The 23289-nt window shown below is 39.8% G+C and overlaps 1 protein-coding gene across 4 annotated transcripts in view; it reads left to right on the forward strand.

Annotated features, from left to right (window-relative positions):
• The first annotated feature begins 1259 nt into the window (after positions 1–1259).
• LOC307163662 (uncharacterized protein) overlaps positions 1260–23289 on the forward strand; it is a 38673-nt gene continuing 16643 nt past the window's right edge. For all 4 annotated transcript variants that reach the window (XR_013822123.1, XM_079879804.1, XM_079879803.1 and 1 more), the window contains exons 1-5: positions 1260–1356; positions 9385–9639; positions 9804–9990; positions 10101–10343; positions 10442–10613. Coding sequence is in view for 3 of the 4 variants with exons in the window: in XM_079879804.1 (XP_079735930.1) it covers positions 9831–9990; positions 10101–10343; positions 10442–10613 (575 nt within the window). In the remaining variant the exon portion in view is untranslated. The remainder of the gene's footprint in view (positions 1357–9384; positions 9640–9803; positions 9991–10100; positions 10344–10441; positions 10614–23289) is intronic.

The raw sequence follows: 23289 nt of genomic DNA on the forward strand, positions 1-23289 counted from the left end.
TGCACTGCCACACACACACACACACACAGAGAGAGTGCACAAACTCCGAATTGAATACTCATATAAATATATATATATATGTATATATATACATATATATATATATTTAGTTAGTTTTTTTTTTTTTTACATTTAGGCTAATTATTACATTTTTGTACCTGAAATAAATAGTTAAACCTTCCTTTATTTGTAACTTCGATATACTATTATTGTATTTATCTACGCTTGTAATTCATGTATTTGTTTTTAGATTTTACTGATTTCTTGCCTTTAATAATGTTTTAACTTTATTAGCTAGGCTAGTAGTTTTGCTGCTGTATCAGAGTAAAGTGGGCTTTAAGTATGAAATAATTTTTTTCTGCAAAATTATCATTTGTGGCTCAAATCCGTTGAACCACTATCTCACACTAATGAACACAGACAGTAAGGTTTTCGTAAAAAATCACATTCTGATGAATATCATGCATGTATGACAGGGGTCCCCAACCCCCGGGCCGGTACCGGGCACAGAAATAATAAATAACTTACCGTATTTTCCAGACTAGCGCAAAAAAGGTTGGGGACCGCTGCTGTATGAAATCTTGCAAGGGCAGAAATGTTTTTAAAAAAATCTGTTCTACTTACATAGCTCCACCTCTCTCACAATTATAAACACTATACCTAAAGAATTCCTATTACTATCCTTATTTATGTATATATTTTCCAGATTCTCAAGCTACGTTAGCCACGAAGAGTGTTGCTCTGGGCAACACCACATCCAAGCTTCTTCCGCTCTGCTCTTCAACTGCACTTAAGCGGAAAGCAGGATCACCTGATAGACCACCAAAGCGTTCTCTCTTGGAGTTTCCTTCTTTTCAGGAGTCTGTAATCAGTCTCAACATGGTAGATCCTGATGACACCACCAGTGAACAGTAAGTTAACTTTATTTCTTATAGATATTTGTTCCTATTATGTTAGATTAACAATCTCTTCCTCAACATTATTTTAATTGATGCTGATGTGATTGTTGTGTTATTTTACTATGAAGGTGAGAAATTAGAAATAAAACACTTTGTAACAAGTCTTTTTTTGTGGATAAAGCACCAACCAAGCCACCACAGGACATGGTGAAATACTTGATATATGAGGAGTGCCTGCTTGAGCTTTTTAAAATCTGCCCCACCTGCTCAAGAGTCTGCAAGGTGATCAAATTTGTAAAAGGAACATTCCTTTCTGTGACCCAAAAGTGCCTCCACCAGAGTTGTTCATACACCAGAGTGGAAGAGTCAACCACTTCTAGGCAGCTCTCCAGCAGGGAATCTGCACCTATCAGCCGCTGTCTACTTCACTGGCTCTTCTTTCATCCAGACTAACAAGGTTTGTAAAAATAATGACATTTATTTTTAAAAAGTTTATAAGGCCAGTGCATCACATAGTGCTACAGTGGGATGTAGTCATAGGCGTTGATTTTGGTGGGGACTTCAGATTTCGTCATGAGTCATTTTGTACTACTAATAATTGGACTTTGGGTTAGATTTTTTTGACAGTTTTCAGTGGTTATGAGGAGCAATATGAGAGTAATTTGGTGATCGTTGTTTAGGTACATTAAACCACGTAAAGCTTTTTCACGCTAGGACTTATAAAGCCCATGAGAACCGTGGGGAGTCAACCCACAGCCGCTCCGCTGTCCTGCTAAAAATGTGAAGCAGAAACGCTTAAAGGATTAGTTCACCCCTGTCACGGTTGATGAATTCATTGACTCTTCCTTGCGTGTTGTGTGTGTGTGCGTGAGTGTGTGGGCGTGGTCACTGATTATTCTCCGGGAGAATCAGCGACAGGTGATCCTCATTCCCAGTGGCTACTTATACTCACCGTGTGCGCTTTGTGTTTGTCAGATCGTTGTTTGTGGATGTTCCCCGTTCAGTTCCTGTTCTTCCTCATCTCCTCGTGTCTCCAGCCTGAGTTCTGTTCGGATTGTTCGTCAATGCAGTTTGTCTTCACGTCGTGTCTTCACTGGGATTTCACCTCACTCATCTGACCGTGCCACTCTGAGTTGCCCACGCAAGCCTGCGTTACCGACGCACCCTGAGCTCTCCCTGAGGATCTTGAGATTCATCTGCATTGACTGTGTCTGTTCCCGGTTTCTTCCTACATGTTCTGAGTCTGGTTCACTTGTTGAATAAATACCAGTTTTACTTGCTATTGTCTCCTCGATTACTTGCCGTCACAGAACGATCTGACCAAGATGGAGGCAGCAAGCAACCCCGGATTATTTCGCTCACAGTTCAGCTCGTATGGAACGGCAGGAGGAACATCTCGCCGCGACCGGCCGAGCGGTGCAAGCGTTGGTAACGCAGGTGTCAGGGCTCACCCAGCAAATACAACAACTTGCGACGCCCGCTGCGCCAACCCCACCGCCGGTTCCCCCCACTCCTCCCACACCGAATCGTCCATCAGAGCCCCGTTTACCAACGCCTGAGAGATATTCGGGTGAGCCAAACTATTGTAGAGCTTTCTTGACCAAATGCTCTATGTTTTTTGCCCTTCAGCCTCAAACATTCTGCACAGAGGATTCGAAAGTGGCCTTCGTGCTCACCTTGCTGTAACGGCGTGCAGCTCTGTGGGGGACGGCGGTGTGGGAGAACCAACGACCATGCTGTTCCTCGTTCGCGGCACTCTCAGAAGAGATGAAGAGGGTATTCGACCGTGCAGTCGCCGGGAGAGAAGCGGCTCGTCAGCTCACGGACATCGTCCAGGGAGAAAGACCAGTAGCTGACTATTCCATCGAGTTCCGCACCCTCGCTGCAGAGTGCCGCTGGAACGAGGAGGCGCAGTGGGACGTCTTCCTGCATGGGCTGGCTGACCGCATCCAACGTGAAATCTACGCCCTGGAGCTACCCACGAGTCTCAACGAATTGATTGATCTGGCATTACGAGTGGACGCTCGTCTGAATCGCTTGGAGCAACGCACCCGTACAACTCCGGTTCATAGAGTTTTGGGACCCCCTCAGCCCAGCGGTCGTGATGCGGTCAGCCCTGTCGACGATCACGAGCCCATGCAGGTGGGTCGAGCTCGGCTCTCCCGGGAGGAGAGGGAGAGAAGGAGATCCCGAGGTTTATGTTTGTACTGTGGGGGCTCTGGGCACTTCCTCAATAACTGCCCGGTAAAAGAGCGAGCCCGGCAGTAGAGAAGAGGATTCTGTCGGGCGGGGTCTCCACTCTGAAAACCTCTTCCACTCTCCTTCCGGTGAGATTGCAGTGGGCAACTCAAACTCATCAATGTCAAACACTCATCGACTCCGGAGCTGAAGGTAATTTTATGGACTGGTCCCTTGCACACAGACTTCAGATACCCACCATACCACTCACTAACAAGATCTCCGTCAACGCTCTCAATGGTCAACAATTACCCACAGTATCGCACACCACCTGTCAGTTAACACTCATCACATCCGGCAATCATTCTGAAGCACTATCATTTCTCTTCATGGACTCACCTCAGGTTCCCATTGTTCTCGGTCACCCCTGGCTGGTGCAGCATAATCCCAGGGTGGACTGGGGACATAACTCTGTTTCGGCCTGGAGCACTGAGTGTTATGCGTCTTGTTTAGTGTCTGCTGGTTCGTCTCTGTCTTGTTCTGTCTTGCAGGAGGAGTCGGTGAATTTGTCAAACGTGCCCGTTGAGTACCTCGACCTGAAGGAAGTGTTCAGTAAGTCCAGAGCTGCTTCTCTTCCCCCGCATCGTCCCTATGACTGTGCTATAGATCTACTGCCAGGTACGTCTCCGCCCAAGGGCAAGCTTTACTCTCTTTCTGTTCCCGAGAGGGAGGCCATGGAGAAATATATTTCTGATTCTCTGGCATCCAAATTCATCCGACCTTCCTCTTCTCCAGCGGGGGCGGGGTTCTTTTTTGTGGGGAAGAAGGACGGTTCTCTGCGACCTTGCATTGATTACCGAGGGCTGAATAACATCACGGTAAAGAATACTTACCCTTTGCCGTTGATGTCTTCAGCCTTCGAGAGGTTGCAGGGAGCGTCGGTCTTTACAAAACTGGACTTACGTAATGCTTATCATTTGGTCCGCATCAGGAAGGGGGATGAATGGAAGACCGCTTTTAATACCCCCAGGGGGCACTTTGAATATTTGGTTATGCCTTTCGGGCTCTCCAATAGCCCAGCGGTCTTCCAGGCACTCGTCAATGACGTGCTGAGAGACATGGTCGATCAGTTCATTTATTTCTACCTGGATGACATATTGATTTTTTCTTCGTCTCTCCAGGAACACGTTCAGCACGTCAGACGAGTGCTTCAGAGGTTGCTAGAGAATGGGCTTTTTGTCAAGGCGGAGAAATGCGCTTTTCATGCACAGTCTGTCCCTTTCCTAGGTTACGTCATTTCGTCTGAGGGAGTGCGGATGGATCCTGACAAGGTTAAGGCTGTGGTGGATTGGCCAAGTCCAGATTCCCGTAAGGCCCTACAGAGGTTTCTGGGGTTCGCCAATTTTTACCGACGTTTCATTCGTAATTACAGCCAACTAGCCGCACCTCTGACTGCCTTGACCTCCCCCAGAACGACGTTCAGGTGGTCCGAAACAGCCGAAACTGTATTCGCCAACCTGAAAAGCCGCTTCGTTTCGGCTCCTATTCTTACGACCCCTGATCTGTCACGTCAGTTCGTGGTGGAGGTCGAAGCGTCAGAGGTGGGGGTAGGTGCAGTGCTTTCTCAGCGCTCTTCTTCAGACGACAAGATGCATCCTTGCGCGTTTTTTTCTCATCGTTTATCGCCTACCGAACGTAACTATGACATTGGTAACAGGGAGTTGTTGGCAGTCAAGTTAGCATTGGAAGAATGGCGACATTGGTTAGAAGGGTCGGGGGTACCTTTTATCGTCTGGACTGATCACAAGAACTTAGAATACATTCGATCTGCCAAAAGACTCAACTCCAGGCAGGCTCGGTGGGCTCTTTTTTTCGGTCGTTTTGATTTTTCTCTTTCGTACCGCCCGGGTTCTAAAAACATCAAACCCGATTCTTTATCTCGTATTTTTGATCCATCCGAACGCCCGTCCACTCCCGAGTGCATTTTACCGGAGACTCTATTCATCTCCACACTCCGATGGGAGGTCGAATCGAAGGTCAAGACGGCCTTAGAAGGGGTAACGCCTCCGTCACGGTGCCCACCGAACCGTTTGTTTGTGCCGGAGGGATTACGGTCCGACGTTATTCAGTGGGGTCATTGTTCCAATGTGGCCTGTCACCCAGGAGTAAACCGTACTAGATTTCTAGTTAAGCAACGATTTTGGTGGCCATCTATGGCTCGCGACATTCGGGATTTTGTTTTGGCTTGCTCGGTCTGTGCGATTGGTAAGACTTCCAATCAGCCCCCAGATGGGCTTCTTCAACCGCTGTCTGTCCCTTCAAGACCTTGGTCCCACATTGCGCTAGATTTTGTTACCGCCCTCCCGCCCTCCCAAGGCAATACGGTTGTTTTAACCGTAGTGGACCGGTTCTCGAAGGCGGCTCATTTTATTCCCTTGCCCAAATTGCCTTCAGCCAAGGAAACAGCGGTGACTGTCATCGATCACGTCTTTCGGTTACATGGCCTCCCGACGGACGTGGTCTCTGACAGGGGATCCCAATTCGTCTCCAAATTTTGGCAGGAATTTTGTAAATTACTGGGGGCCACTGTCAGTCTGTCCTCGGGTTACCACCCCCAGAGCAATGGTCAGACCGAGAGAGCCAACCAAGATTTAGAGAGAATGTTGCGATGTGTGGTGTCAAAGAATCCTTCCTCCTGGTGCCAACAACTTTCTATGGTGGAGTACGCACACAACTCGTTACCAGTGTCATCTACGGGCCTATCTCCGTTTGAGTGTAGCTTAGGGTACCAGCCACCAATTTTTCCTAGTCTGGAATCCGAAGTCGCGGTCCCCTCTGCTCACGCCTTCGTCCAGAGGTGTCACCGTACATGGACCAGAGCCCGTGAGACTCTGCTCCAAGTAGGGGCGCGCACCAAGGTCAAGGCCGATCGCCACCGGTCAAGACCTCCCGTATACGTCGTCGGCTCCAAAGTGTGGCTTTCTACCAAGAATATTCCTCTCCGTTCCGTTTCGAATAAGTTAGCTCCTAAATTCATTAGCCCGTTTCCTGTCACCAAAGTCATTAGTCCGGTGACAGTCCGACTCAAACTTCATCCCGCGTACAGGAGAATTCATCCCGTGTTCCATGTTTCTAAATTAAAGCCTGTATTTTATTCTCCCATTAATCCGCCGGTCCCGGTTCCTCCACCGCCGCGTCTCGTAGACGGGGAACCATCTTATTCGGTAAATCGTATTCTGGACTCGAGACGGAGGGGACGCGGATTTCAGTATTTGGTGGACTGGGAAGGTTACGGTCCGGAGGAGAGAAGTTGGGTACCTGCTAGGGACATATTGGATCAATCCCTTATTGATGATTACAATCAACAGGTAGGTGGTTCTGGGAGCGCCAGGAGGCGCTCCTAGGGGGAGGGGTACTGTCACGGTTGATGAATTCATTGACTCTTCCTTGCGTGTTGTGTGTGTGTGCGTGAGTGTGTGGGCGTGGTCACTGATTATTCTCCGGGAGAATCAGCGACAGGTGATCCTCATTCCCAGTGGCTACTTATACTCACCGTGTGCGCTTTGTGTTTGTCAGATCGTTGTTTGTGGATGTTCCCCGTTCAGTTCCTGTTCTTCCTCATCTCCTCGTGTCTCCAGCCTGAGTTCTGTTCGGATTGTTCGTCAATGCAGTTTGTCTTCACGTCGTGTCTTCACCGGGATTTCACCTCACTCATCTGACCGTGCCACTCTGAGTTGCCCACGCAAGCCTGCGTTACCGACGCACCCTGAGCTCTCCCTGAGGATCTTGAGATTCATCTGCATTGACTGTGTCTGTTCCCGGTTTCTTCCTACATGTTCTGAGTCTGGTTCACTTGTTGAATAAATACCAGTTTTACTTGCTATTGTCTCCTCGATTACTTGCCGTCACAACCCCAAAATGAAAATGACCAAATTACCCCCAAACGGACAGGGAACTACGTCATCTGTTTACAATGCGACCGTACGTAGGAGGATAGTTCAAATAGTATTGTTTGCTATTATATATATAGTAATAGTATTCAGTGAATATGAATAGTATATGAATAACATTCTGATGAATATGAATAGTAGTTCAAATAGTATTGCCGGCGCCGGCGTGGCCTTTCAACGTGATGACGTAGTTCCCTGTCCATTTGTTGATCAGCTCAATCCGAACTATTGAAGGTAAAAAGTCTATAAATTATCTTTTTTTTTTTTTTTTTTTTTAATGACCTATCATTTCGCTAGATAACAACCTCCTCTTCAGCTGTGATCGCGTACAGCCCGTTTAAACACTTCAAAGACTTTTGAAACTGCGTTGATTTGGACTTAAAAACAATGGTAACCAATAGGGGTGTAAGAAAAAATCGATACACTTGAGTATCGCGATATTTTATTTTGCAATACTGTATCGATTTTCAAAAACGCAATATCGATTTTATTTTATTTTTTTTCGTCCAAAAATATTCATGGTAAGACTGTAAGACAGTGGTTCACGTTTATGTTGTTTAAATCCCTACCACTAGATAGCTATGCTGAGACGCACCACTAGTGTCCTCGCCAGGCTCGCCTATAACGGTGTGTGTCCACTGGACATTTTAGGATTGACAGCGGACCGGAGAAAGCGTTGAGAGCGACCGAGAGCGTCAAAAAGTTAGACAGTTCCTTTATACAAATATCAAGCGAAAAACGCAGTCGGCAGCCAATTGCTGTGAGGTTCGGGATGTGACTTCTGTCTTGAGAGTTTAAACATATGCAAATTGTGCCGGAGTTTATGCTGGATGTAGTGCGTAAATCATTTTGTTTACAAATTAGACGTTGCGTTATATTTCATTTTGGATGTGTTTATTGTGATTATATTGGCTGGCTTTCTAAAAGTTTATACAATTGATAGGATATCTTTGCTTGGTGCATTTGGAAACAAAGCTTGTCTATTTCTAAATGTAATCGCGTGCATCGTTCACACCAAACGCGAATAGAGCATCTGGCGCGAGTGATTTCAATGTTAAGTCAATGCAAAGATGCGTTTACGCGCGTCTGGAGGTCCTGCGGCACGAGGCGTTTAGCGCGGCGCGGTTCGCCTCATTCGCGCGTCCAGTTCTTTTAAAATCCTTTATCACATAAAACTTGATTTCAATATATGACACATTCATTTTGTTCACTTTCATCCACTTTCATTCATTTTCGTCCAGTTTACATTGTGTTTTGTATTGTGACAGGGGCTATGTACCTATTTTCTTTTATTATGGCCTACTTGAGCATATAAAAATTTGCTCACTAAGAACCTGTGAACCACAATCCCAAACTGGCAGTTTGATTTTCTGTGTACTGAATTGCTTACCTAAAGTAAACTTCTTTGACTTTTATGCACATCATGTCTTTTTTAAAATATTTTTAATATATTTTACTTTAAAAAAATCCCAATATATCGCCTTATGCACAGTATTGAAATATATTGCAATATATTGAATCGTGACCCATGTATCGTGATACGTATCGTATCGCCAGATTCTTGCCAATACACAGCCCTAGTAACCAATGAAGTCCATTGTTAGACGAAAAATCCAGAAATGTTTTCCTCAAAAAACATAATTTCTCTCCCACTGAGGAAAGAAAGACATGGATATCTTGGATGGCATTGGGTAAATTATTAGGACATTTTCATTTTGGGGTGAACTAATCCTTTAATGTCAGATAACGTCCATAATAATTGGACTTTGGGTTAGATTTTTTGACAATTTTCAGTGGTTTTGAGGAGCAATATGAGAGAGATATTGGGATCATTGATCGTTGTTTAGGTACATTAAACCACGTTAAGCTTTTTCCTTACAATAGGCTCTAATGAAGCAGAAACGCTTAATGTCAGATTACGTCCATAATAATTTGACTTTTGGTTAGATTTTTTTTACCGTTTTCAGTGGTTATGAGGAGCAATATGTGAGAGAAATTTGGTAATCATTATTTAGGTACATTAAACCTCGTCATGTCATATTGTCAACATGGTACTTATGAAGCAGAATAGTGGGTCATATGTCTAATGCTTTTTGAAAACTTAAGGCTTTCTTCTTTATAAAACGAGTCGGACATCGCCACATTTTTGTATACATTTTTATTTATTTACATTAGTAAGCTACAGGACATCGTCTTTCAAAACATGACCTGCGCGAAAGAGAGAAAAAAAATGAATGCGTCATTGTACCCAGCACTTCCGAAAATGCACTTCCAAATGCGTCTCTGTCCGCAGCACATTTCAAACCAAACTGACGCCCATGGATGCAGTACATGCTATTTCTGATTTTACTTTACAGGTGCTCAATGCAATGCATGTGAGAACCATCAGCAGAATGACACATCGAAATCATGTGCGCAACTACATTCTGCCTTCCGTGCTGCATAAATGGCGATCACACCAGAGCGACCTGCTTGAAGGACTAAAACAGAGCGAAACTGTATCTCTTGGTGGTGACATGAGAGTTGACAGTCCAGGCCATTGCGCAAAGTATGGCTCATACTCCATGATGGATCTCAGCACAAACAAAATTGTTGATATCCAGCTCGTACAGGTAAATAGATTATAAAAAACAAGTAGGAGGTATTTGCCAGGGAAACTGAGAAATTAATTAAATTTCAGACTTTAGAAGTCTGTATTTGTTGATATGTTATGTTATGTTATGTTATGTTATGTAATGTTATGTTAAGAATTGTTATGTCTGTTTATGATACACAGAGAAATTAAGTGGGAAGCAGTGTCCGTATGGAAAAGGAAGGGCTCATCCGGAGTCTGGAATTTCTCGAAAAATCTGGTGTCAAAGTAGCTTCCCTGGTGACAGACCGACACACCCAGGTTCAAAAGTTTGTCCGGGAACAGAAACCAGACATTGACCACTTTTATGATGTATGGCATTTATGTAAAGGTAGGATAATTCTGAAAATGTAGTTTGATTATTTTTCACACAGCTAATCCTGTGCAACATTAACACCCAGTGTAGAACAAATGTATTACATATTTTTAAACTGTTCTCAGCACTCACCAAGAAGATGGATGCCATGTCCAAGGAGAAAGACTGCAACAAGGTCAAAATGTGGCGAAAGAGCATCAAAAATCACCTCTACTGGTCCGCATCCGGTTCATCAAATGGAGAGGAAACAGTGGCAAAATGGACCTCTCTTCTTAACCACATCCAGAATGTGCATGTCCATGAAAATCCACTCTTCCCCAAGTGCCTCCACCCTCCTTCCACTGACAAAAACAAGTGGCTGAAGCCCGGTACGCCACTATTCAATAGCAGTTATGCTAATCCTGTAGTATACTCTCAGCTGCTATGCACTCATTTTATGTATTGGTTATTCTGTGTCCTCCTCTAGCAACAAAGGCCATCTACAAGCTGGAGAAGGTGCTGATGAACAAGCGTGTTCTTGGTGATGTGAAAAAGCTGAGCCCTCTCCATCAAACATCTGCCTTGGAGGGGTTCCACAGTGTGACTCTGCGGTTCGCACCAAAAAACGTGGCCTTCTCATACTTGGGGATGCTTTGCAGGTAAATTGTATAGTAATCATGTTGTCAATATTGTATAATAACAGCACTTTACCAACGGCCAAGCCACACTGTCTACATGAGCGGCATGTGTGCGCAGCAGAAGCTTTTCATTTTGGCGTCCATGTTAACAGATTAGACGGAGTTTCCAGGGGGCATTAAAAGGCATTAAATGGATTTTGCGAAAATTAAGGCAATTAAATGGCTTTAAAAGCATTAAATTTGAATCCTACAGGCATTAAAAATTGATTATAGTTTTGAAAAATTGTATCCAGACATCAATAGCTGTATTAGTATCAGTGATACTGACCTTCATTCACATAAAGATGCCATTAAACAAGTATTTGAAATATATTAAATATATAAAAACATTAATTTGGAGATTAACTGTGAAATGAATACATTATAAAATATATAAACTAAATATAAACCAACAAAAGTAGTTTAGTTTATATTTAAGTGTTTTTAATCACAGTTAATCACAGAATGTTTTTGGATTAATAGTTACATTTTTTTCATCGATTGACAACACACACACACACACACACACACACACATATATATATATATATATATATATATGGGTGGGAGACATTAAGCCTGAAAAAAGTTTTTATTTTTTACTTCAAATATTAGGCATAAAAAATATTGAGTTGTGTTGTACTGACTCTTGCATTTCCCACAATATATGTGGTCTTTAAGATTTTGTATTTGAAATTGGATTTATTCACCAATTTGTTGCATTCGTGCCTAAAATTGTCATATGGTGTGACATAAAAGTTATTCTATATAAAATGAAAATGGGATATACTCAGTGGTTAAATTGGCTTTTGTAGGGAGGGGGAGCCCTTATTTACGGTGGTCATCATTAAAAATCGCACCATAAAATGACTTAATGTGTTTTACACCAAAGGGGCTATTTTTCTAGTATTAATGTGTAAGGTTGAGTAGTTATTCAAACAAAGATAAATACTTTACAATTTTTTGTTATTTTTTACCTTTAGTGTTAACAAGCAGGCAACGGATTTCACCCTCGGAAAACGTATGAAATTGAACATGTTTGAAAATATTGGTTGGCAAATACACTGTTAACCCTTGCTGTAAAATAAGGCCAAATTCTGACAATATCATACCATTTTCCATTAAAACAGTAATATACCGTAGAAAACAAAAATAGCCTACAGGAATATACTGTAAATGAACAGTGCTCAAAATCGACACTCAGAGGCTGTTTTCCCAATCACACCCTATACCCTCATTCACTATTCCCTACATTAGTTCACTAATATAGTCCACTTGACAGAGTGAATGAAATGAAGTGAGTGAATTGAGACACTGATGAACACCTGATAAGCAGAATCACTGAAGGACAGAGAAACAAGAACAGAAAAAAGAGAAACACAAGAACTACAACTGACTTCAAGCCACACTGAGTGTGAAACCAGATTACAAACCAGTTTAACATGATTTCTTTCGTACAAAAGTTATTGTTGAGAATTAACAGATATTTAGTTGTTGATGTTTTATTGAAAATAATAAATTTATTATCACCATGATGGAGATCAGTATTTGTTTTAGTTGGGCTCTTGAACCATTGACTTTATTATATCAGTTTGTCTCTGACTGCTTTAACTATGAGTTTATAAAACACATTTGTTATGCCAAGAAATAATCAAGAGAAAGATGATCAGGTGTTTATGACTGTTGTGTTGATTACATAATCATCCTGGACATGTCTGATTCACTGATCTTAACCAGTGTAAAAGCTTTGGATTTATTTGTATTTCATATTAATCATATCTGTTAATCTATAACGTGAAATAAAATGTTTCTGTAATGAGTTATTCTGAACTATATTGAAATAATATTTTAATAGTGCTTTAAAACATTTTGATCTCCTGCTTGTCTTAGACACAAACAGACATCAACAATCAGCACATGAATCTCAACAATGGTGACAATAAAAACTTTCATGTCGTAATGCATGCTGGGTTCCAGGATAGTATAAAACTCCAAGCATGCACTCCTGCATGAATGAATAAATAAAAATAAATTATTGCCACCATTGATGAGAGACAGATTTTTGATATCTCTGTGTTTCTACAAGACATTGTAGCTCTGTTTCTTTTTTAGGCTGTGCATTATATGTTCAAAAATCATCATCGTAACTTCTTACTGTAGTTTCACAGTGGTGGTAATATAAGATAGAGGATTAAAAACTGAGACATTTAGTGAATGAACAGGCTATATGATGATTTTTTTTCATCATAATCAATATAACCGCAATCATTCACAAATCGTGTGTGTGCACGAAAAACTCAGTCAGCCAGTGAAAAACTAATGTTAAAAAGTCAAGGGTCAGCATCCCAACTAAAGCAAACACTGATCTCCATCATGGTATAACTACAAACCAAACATTTTCAATTAAACATATCAATAACAATTTCTGTAGATGTATGACAGAAATAAAAGTCATGCTGTTAATAATAAGTGTAATAATGTGTAATGGCTGGAAGTCAGTTGTAGTTATTCTGTTTCTCTATTTTCTGTTTGTGTGATCCTCTTTCCTTCAGTGATCCTGCTTGTTAACAGCAGGTGTTCATCACTAATGCTCAACAATCACTTATTTCACTTATTCACTTATTATTCAACATATTCACTTAATTATCTCACGGCAACACTGCGTCAATGTTACTTTTTACTCTTTGTAATGTGGATTTTCCTGTGGGGTTGAAAGGGTTAACAGTGTAAGATCAAAAGACACACCCACAAAATGTATTTTAACAGTAATAAACTGTAAGTTATAAAACAGGTTTATACTGGCAACACTGTTGCCAGTAGTTTACTGTAAAATTTAGTTTTTTTGGGTCACCATTGTGCTGAAGAGTAGAGCCTGTGCTTCAGTCCAGGAGAAGATCTACAAACATTGATGATATGCTGCGTGTTGCTTTATTTAACAGGCGGTGACTGTGTATTTGCTGGTCCAGTGGAAATCTTTTTTGTTCAATAGTTTTTTAGTGGTTTCAAATGAAAAAAGTTCACAGTAATACTTTGATCACATTATTTATGCATTATAAATTTTAGTTAGGCAGTCGGTTTCTGCAAGTGAAATTAGTTAACTTGAGTTTTAATTTAGTGGATTTTTACAGTAACATACTGTAGATTACAGCAGGGACGTCGTTAGGCCTATTTTAGGGGGGCTGAAGCTACCCCAAAATGTTCCTAAGCCCCCCTAAATGATAATAAGAACAACAATAACAATTCAATTTATCAATAACCGTATCCTCATCTGCTACAAAAAATAGCCGAAAAGTCTGAAGTTGGACTGAAGTACAAAGAGTCGTTGTGCTATCAAGATGATCCACCGCACCATCTCGTTGCATTGGTGTGAACTGTGGCAGCTTTCAGAGCGTTGCAGACCAGAGCGCTGCAAGTAACTGGAGGATTCATCTCGTCTCGTCGTTACTCTAGTCTGAAGTTGAACTCGCTATGCACCAGACTTTGATTTACAAAGACGCATTTACGCGCGTCTGGAGGTCCTGCGGCGCGTCAATTTCGCTTCAAACTTTTGCTTTTTACACGCGTCAATTTAGCTCTGGACGCGCGAATGGATTCAAAATGTTCAAGCGTCCAACTAGACGCGGTAGACGCGAATTTGACGCGCTATTCGCGTTTGGTGTGAACGCACAGTAATGGTGAAAGGAAGATTGGTAAGTGTCGTGATACAGAGTGAAATTGTAAGTTGTTTTTAATTACCTGCTTACCTTTAGCTACGTTTTCTTGAGGTAAAGGAAAGGAGATATTTTGGTTTGCTATGGAAAACTGTAGTCAGGCTAGAGTGTACCCTGGGGGCTAAGCCCCCCCTGTCTTCCAATCCTAGTGACGTCCCTGGATTACAGTAAAGAACTGTACAATTAACAGTGTTGCCAGTATTTTACTGTAAAAAAAAACCTGGTAAGGTCTATCAGTGTATGTAAACATCTTTTTAAACAAGAAAATGATGTTGATTTAAGAGAATCAGGGCCAATTTCTTTGGCAGTTTATGTTATATTAGTCAGATGTTAGATAATTATATACTTTTTAAATATTTTATTTTTAAATATCAAATTGGTGTAAAAAAAAAATCTGAACATTTTAGTAACTAAGCAGAATTGTATTAGGTTTAGTAACAACAATTTATATTGTTTACATGGTACAATTTCTGATAAGCTACTTTTTTATTGCTTGACACAAATTTTATGATTTCAATTCAGTTCAGTGCTTGTGATTTGATTCAATATTGACTCATTTGGATAAATAATAGATAGACAACACAAGATAGATAGGTATTCATTTTTCTCAAGACAAAAAAAAACCTCACCTAATCAGCCCAGACATATAATGCGTTTTTTTTTATTATAACAACGACAACTGTATTTAACATTGTTCATTAGCTAGAGATCATCCGTTCACGTGATGCTAACAGTTATCTGTCACGTCACATTTACAAGCGCCAAAACGGTATTTATTGCTTGAATTTCGAAATAAAATTGACAGAATCTGAGAGATGAGATTATTTTTTATAACATAAGTATCCTGCTCTGTCTTGTCTGTCGGTCTCCGTGTCCTCTTTGCTTTGCGATGTTACTGTGCGTGAGAAAATTGATGTGTGGCGTCCATAGACTGTAAAAAAATATGGACGACGCCCCTTCGCTCTCTTCCATTGGTGAGAACTGAAGCCGCCAGCGTCCCGATATGGAGCTGACATATTGGAACTTGAGTCTGCGCAGTAGCGATTTCGGGACCAGACCTGCGCAGTCGTGAGCAGGAAGTAAAGCCGCGAGATCAACGCTCCGCCCTCACTCTCGCAGAATGCACTCAGGGAGAGTGGATTCTGCACACTTTTTTAAAAATTGATTGCAGTACGACAAGAGGCTTGTTAAAATAAAGCAAATACAATCTCCTCAGTCCTCCGAAGATCCCGAAAAAAATGTCCGTTGGTGCTTCAGTGACTACTTCGCTCGGAGAACCTGTCAATCACAGCTGTCAATCATGACGTTACACCACCGCATCACGTAACTAGCTAAAAACCAACTTATTTTGGAAACAGACACTTGAACTTACATCAGCGTGATAAAAACGACAGCAAATGAAAGAAACCACCTTTGGAAAAAAGATATTTGAAGTGTAATTTAATTGTTTAGTTGGTCTCGCGTCCCGTTGAATAACATGGGGAGGCGGGGCTTATGACCTATACTAGGACCAGTCACCGGGGGGCGATCGAGACGTTTTGGCTTCACTTTTCAGGGCTTGTGCGGCACGCTTGGTGGCGTCACGTGAGAGCGTGAAAGTTGGCAGCTATGGGCCTTAGCAGACAAATCAAATGAAAAACAGTGCGAGCGAGGCTACATTAGTCACAAAAAAGTAAGTTGTAGGTTGTGTTTGAATAATTACATATCTTATTTATCTGAGGTAAATTAAACCAAATACTCACGTATGCTCGATAAAGAATTAGACCGCACAATGAGCCCATCGGGCGGTTGAATTTAAAAGACTGATTTTGCTAGCCGTTCGCGGGTTTCCATGGTAACGTCGCTGGTGGGCGGGGTGCTGAACCAGAGAACGCGCATTATGACGTCTGATAATTCCATGTAGCCTGGGTGTCTCTGTGTAGTCTTGCTAATTATTCAGTCTCATATGCCATGTATTTACCAGGAGATGAAAAATAATTCAAGTGGAATAACAATATTTGGTGCTGAAGGAGACGGAGCTGAGCTCCGGCATGGTGTGTTGTGGACCCGAGGAGGCGGAGCTGCGCTCCGGTGCGCTCCGGCCCAATTTAACCTATGGATATACTCTCCCTAAGTAACTAACTTCAACATAAATTGTTTTCATTACTATCTTAAGATTTAACATTTCTTTTGTGCAGATTCATTAGATTTTGTATTGTTTTTCTAAACCATCATGCAAAGTAAGTCATCTCTTCTCAGCCTTTCCAGATATTTTAGATTAATTATGTTAAACCCGGTTATAAATCTATGAAAATGCTTGTGACTCTTGCTGATACTATTTCTCTTGTGTTCCGTTGACTTTTTTATGATTTATAATTAAGAAAGTATTTTTACTGGCACAATTCTGAATGTCACACCAAATTATATAGTGTCACGCTATATGATGAACTGCACCACTCCACAATTTGTCAATGCAAAAAACTGTATTTTATTTGCATTCAACATTCAATTAATTCAATTCAGTTAACATTAATCAAAAAACATACTAACATTGTTTTAAAACTTTTAAAATTATAAGAAACTCATAAATGAGTAAATCAAACACCATCTCACTTCAAGAACATTAAATTAAGTATAAAATCGAAAAGAAATACATTAATTGTATAGGTAATTTAATGTTCACTATTAAACATTCACTATTATCATTGAATATGTTTTGAATAGTTATTTATTTATCATTAAAAAAGGTGTATGTAATATTGTGTGACAAATATATCATATGGTGTGACTTAGAAAAACAGTCACACCATATGATACAGTGTCACACCTTATGACGTTTTGTTCAGTTAAGCTAATCTCTTGGTTAATTAAAAACAGCTAGCTTATACTTGGCATGTAAATTGCCACATTTAGATTTTTAAGAATTAATAAGTAAAATTTATATAAAAGTGTTTCATTTTTATGTAAATAATGTCACATCATAAGACACAAAACATTGACCACTAGTGACCATATCAGACACAGAGCTTTTTAATTAAAAATGAAAAAGCCAGAACTCAACTCTTGACCTTGCAAACCACTCCAGAGATGACACTGCAACTTCCTGGTTGAGTGTGGACCTCTTCATCATAATGATGTCCAAATTATTGCCCGTTCAAAATATAGATTGCAGTGTCACACCATATGACGCCCATTTTACGGACAAAATGTATTTGGCCAGAACTTGCTTTAAAATCATACACAGACATCAACACTTTCTGTGTCTGTTGTAGGGATGGCGAAAACTAAAAAATTTCTTGACCGACCACCGAGCCTCATTAGCCGGTTGAAACCGGTTAACCGATTAGTTTAAAATATAGGGCTGTGCGCATGAGCAATAGTCACATCGCCGGAACATGCGATGTGAAGGGTAGTAGCAGCACCCATGGTGTATTAAGAGAATGATATTTCGTACTAAAAAGAAAGTCAAAATCAGCTATTTGGGACTATTTCGTCTACAAAAAGGAGGATGTTGACTGGAGTGTTATAAAGTTGTGGATGGTTGTCTTTTTTAAAAAGTCTTTTGTCTTTTATTTTTCGTGTTCGCATTTATGAGGAAAAAACAATTTTACGTGACAGTTCTCCATTACGGACGCGACCGCTCAAAGCGGCACTAAAAGACTGCTTTAAAACTTTCACAGAGACCTCAAACAGAAAGCACAAAGCCTTTCTTTAAAACGAATTTCGTTTTGTATTAATTGTATCTTAATTTTAATCAGCGTTTCATTATCCAATTTTCTCGATTTAATAAAAAAAAGTAAATATAGCAGATAGATATCACGACACGGAGGCGCCAGCGCCTGAACTGGAGCTAACATTAAAGGACAAGTTCGGTATTTTACACATAAAGCCCTGTTTACAGATCGTTTCTGATGAAATAGAACGGTTATGATTAAACTTTTGACAGATGCTGCTGTCGCGAGAATTTTAGGTTTATTTCGCTTTCCCCTCCCCCCTCAAGAATGGTAGTCTATGTGCCCTGGAACAATCCTTCCTAAAACGCATTAAACTTTCATTTAAAAAGAGATGAAACTCACCGAGTGGTCAGGGGTGTTCACTGATATGCTCATACAAAAATCGCTGCAAAAGATGCTTTCCAACAGGTTTTATCATAGTTTTTGTCCAACTCCATTGACTTGTATTGAAAGAGCTGTGTGAGGTACGGTATTACTCCGCCGATTCTTCTTCTGCTTCTTCTGTGTATTCAGTGAAATGCCAGTGGTTTGCTTGCAATTGGCAAATGTGCATTATCGCCACCAACTGGGCTGGAGTGTCTATTATTCAAGCTCTCAACGGAAGAATCTACGGGTGTGAGACGTTTGGAAAAATAGATCCACAGTTTTACAACGAATGGTAAAACACCTGTTTGAAAGCATCTTTTGCAGCGATTTTTGTATGAGCATATCAGTGAACACCCCTGACCACTCGGTGAGTTTCATCTCTTTTTAAATGAAAGTTTAATGCGTTTTAGGAAGGATTGTTCCAGTGCACATAGACTACCATTCTTGAGGGGGGGTGGGAAGCGAAATAAACCTAAAATTCTCGCGACAGCAGCATCTGTCAAAAGTTTAATCTTAACCGTTCTATTTCATCAGAAACGATCTGTAAACAGGGCTTTAAGTGTAAAATACCGAACTTGTCCTTTAAGCTATCATCCATAAACCGAAACTCAACGTATAAAGTAGCTTACTCGTCTCACACACCTAAAAAAAATAGAAATATATCTATTATCTACAGAAATCTCTACTTTTAAACAGAACCATTCAAAACAAAATAAAACGATTTAATCCGTGAAATGTGTATTTCTCTCCGGCGCGTTCACTACTGCGAAGATCGCGAGTCAGATTTCATCTTTGCAGCCGACACAGAAAACACTTGTTTATTAATAGATAATTAAAATGTCTCATCGCAATATTTTACATATTCATAATCATTACTTTTGCTGGTTCTTTGTGACAGCTTTTAGGTGCCGTTTACATGAATGCGTCACTGCACCAGCACCGAAAACAGAGAGAGAGAGAGAGAGAGAGAGAGAGAGAGAGAGAGAGAGAGAATAAGATTTTTTTGTACTTATTTTGAGGAATGAACAAACAAACATCTGTTAAGAGCGCCGCCACGTTGGACTGCGTAGAACGTTCACCGAATTCTGACAGAAATATGTTCTAATTTTGGAATAAAATATTAAGTGACCTTTTTGTCACTTGTAATGAAGCTTGCTTATTAGTGAAATTATTAATATCATGGAATGGTAATTATTGACTTTAGCCTGGATTGATCATGACTCGCAATATATATCGTTGGGAAAAAACTATCGAAATGTAGGCTAATTTTTTCCCAATATCTAATATTTTCCCAATATTGTACAATATCGTGCCTGCAATTTCGCAACTCTGTCGCATCTCTCTGCCGCTCTGCCTCCCGCTTTGGCTACCTTTCTCACCCGAAGAGGCTTGCGGGTGTCGCGTTTTAAGGTGATCATAGTTGATGTGTTACTACTGTATTTAAGCACTGTATCACACAAGTTGCAACTTACATCTGTGTCATTCTTTTTGGTGAAATGGTCCCACACACTTCTTTACACGCTTCATCCTGTCGTCTGCCCTGGCTCTAACCTCGAGTGTTTTAGCCTGTAGCCTTTACTTTTCGCAAACCCTGTGAGCGCGCGAACCCAAACGCTGTGACCTCGCGCCAAATGTTTTTATTGGTTTATTAAATACAAACAGGTGAGTTATGAAAAATTGAGTGTGAGGGATTTGTTCACTTCACACAAAAACATCTTGGAATGAGATGGCTAACTGTAGTAGAGTAAAGTCCACTGTCTATAATAGCCTAATTTAGAGATCACTTTTTATTTTATTTTTTACCGACTACCGACAACTTTGACCGGTCAACGTTGATACGGTCAACCATCGGTCAAACGGTCATCGGTTAACATCCCTAGTCTGTTGAAATGGCCTAATTCTGTTACTTAAACTGTAAATCAATCAATTATTTATACTTTGCTGATATATATTGTCATATTAGTAAGGTCACATATATCCCGGACAGTCACACCACATGACAATTTTGATGTTTAGATAAAAATTTGAAGTAGAGGTCTTTATACACCAACTACAGCTATGGTATGCTGTAATAATATCTTGTCAGAGGAACAACATGAAGATATATATTTTTAACAAATACCCATTTTTAGTAGGTTATGACATCATGGACGGGTAGAATTGCATGTCATGTCTCCCACCCATATATATATATATATATATACAGGTGCTGGTCATAAAATTAGAATATCATCAAAAAGTTGATTTATTTCAGTAATTCCGTTAAAAAAGTGAAACTTGTATATTATATAGACTCATTACATGCAAAGTGAGATATCTCAAACCTTTATTTGTTATAATTTTGATGATTATGGCTTACAGTTTATGAAAACCACAAAATCAAAATCTCAGAAAATTAGAATATTACATGAAATCACACAGTAATTACACAGTAATCCCATGGTCATTGAACCAGGTTTTGGTTCTTTTGGCAGTGTGGGCAGGTGCAAATCCTCACTCTAAAAAGAGATGTGTTAAAAATGACACATGTTGTGTCAGTTTTAACACATGTAGTGAGTGTGCTCAGGGACAACACATGTTGTGTCAAATTTAACACAATAAATGTGTAAGTCATTTTAACACACAAATTGTGTCATTTTAAAAAATAAAGCGAAAGGGCCAGATGCAAAAATATTAACCGTTTAATCATTAATAGTCGAGTACAGAATGCATGTGCACACAAAGTACAACACAATGTTTCAAGCTCAATGACTGGACAGACTCACTGTACTGGACATTATTCAGTTATTCACGCTTCAACCCCTAATTGATAATGCTGCTTTTGACAAAAGTTCATAAAGAAATAAAGGGTAACCGAGTTTGCACTTTGAATTTTATTAAAATGAAGCAACTGACAAAATATTGTATATAAATAACTTGTATTTCCACTGGCCTGTTTGTCTGAGAACATAGCAAACACTGCATACCATTCACAGTGACGGTGAGTGTCGGCGCTCAAAATGATGAGTTGAAAACAACACAACCTGTAGAAAGAGATGTGTTAAAAATTACACATGTTGTGTAGATTTTAACACATGTAGTGTGTGTGCTCAGGGACAACACATGTTGTGTAGATTTTAACACATGTTGTGTAGATTTTAACACATATTGTGTCAGTTTTAACACATGTAGTGAGTGTGCTCAGGGACAACACATGTTGTGTCAAATTTAACACACAACCTGTGTCGATTCTTAACACATCTCTGTGTTTATAAGGACTACACATTTTGTGTTACCTTTAACACAACTAATGTGTTATTCCTCTTACACAGAAGTGTGTTGAAACCTTTTACACACTAATGTGTTATAGTTACACAACTTGTGTCAGATATGTGTCACATGTGACTGTAGTCGGTGTGTATTTGCCAGAGTTACTTCCTGTGTTTTTACAACTGAGTGTTTGGATGAAAACTGAAACGTATTGTTAACTTGTGTTTATGGAGTCCAGTGACGTTTAATAAAGAGTTTGTTTGGACATTTTATTAGCTGGATGTTTTAGACATCATGAATCTACATAGACAAGCTCTTATTGAGAATTAACAGAGGTTTAGATGTTGATGTTTCATTGAATGTTTTATTTGAAGTCACCAGAATCGTGATTAATGGCTCCTTTATTTGAGCTCTTGACTCTTCTTTTAGTTTTTCTCTGGCTGCTTTAACTGTATTTTAATCAAATACATTTGTTATGGCGAGTGAAAATATGATCAGATGTTTCTTGATGATAATCAACAAGTGCTGATCTGATCAAGTTTATGAGTAAATGGATGGTGCACATTTAATTTATTTATGTGCTGTTAGTTATAATTATCCTGTGACACGACATCATGCTGTCCAGCAGTGCAGAATAATAAAATAAATGTTTTCTGAAAATTTTAATCTGTAGCAGAAACTAGTCAAACACAGATCTCAAGAATGAGCATATGAATCTCAACAATGGTGACAAATGAAAAGCTTCATGCCGCAATGCATGCTGGGAGTCATGGATGAGATTTGCACTATTGTGGCACCCAGCATGCATTGCGGCATTAAGCTTTTTGTTTGTCACCATTGTTGAGATTCATACGCTGATTCTTGATGTCTGTTTGATACCTTAGACTGTAAGATTCTGTACAAACTGTGTATTTATTAATTAATTTTAAGATAATCGCATTATGCTAATCTATTATGTATTACACTCATCTTTCAAATATTAATCTCTTTCTGAGCTTCAGATGAACAATTTTACATGTTCATGATGATAATATTATCATCTGAGCATATTTTTCTCATGATTATTTCTGCTTTTTCAAATGCGCAGATTAAATACACATTTACAGCAATCAGAGAAAACTAATGTTAAAGAGTCAAGAGCCCAAATAAAGCTGACACTAATCACGATTCTGGTGACTTTAAATGAAACATTCAATGAATCGTCAACACCAAAACCTGTTAATTCTCAATAAGAGAATCTGTAGAGTCTGACAGAAATAAAGTCAATCTGGTTATTAATAACAAGTGAAAGCAGCATTTGAAAAAGACATTGAAAAAGAGGCATGATGTGATTGGCTGCAAAAAAACAACCGTTAATCTTTAAGTTTTCATGAATTAAGATTTAATTTATTTATTTGAATATATTGCTTTATTTATTTGAGAGCATTTTATGGGATACCATATAAAATATACCTATAATTTTCTTTCATAAAAACTGCCCTCCACCCAGTGCTATTCTATCCAAAGTTACATTTTAACACACATTGTGTCAAAATGCCATCAACACATCTTGTGTGTTGTTTTTTTAACACATCTCTTTTTAGAGTGTTTCCAGTGTTACATTTTAACACACATTGTGTG

The sequence above is a fragment of the Squalius cephalus genome (genome assembly GCF_949319135.1).
Source record: "Squalius cephalus genome assembly, chromosome: 1".
In the NCBI taxonomy this organism is placed as follows: Eukaryota; Metazoa; Chordata; class Actinopteri; order Cypriniformes; family Leuciscidae; genus Squalius; species Squalius cephalus.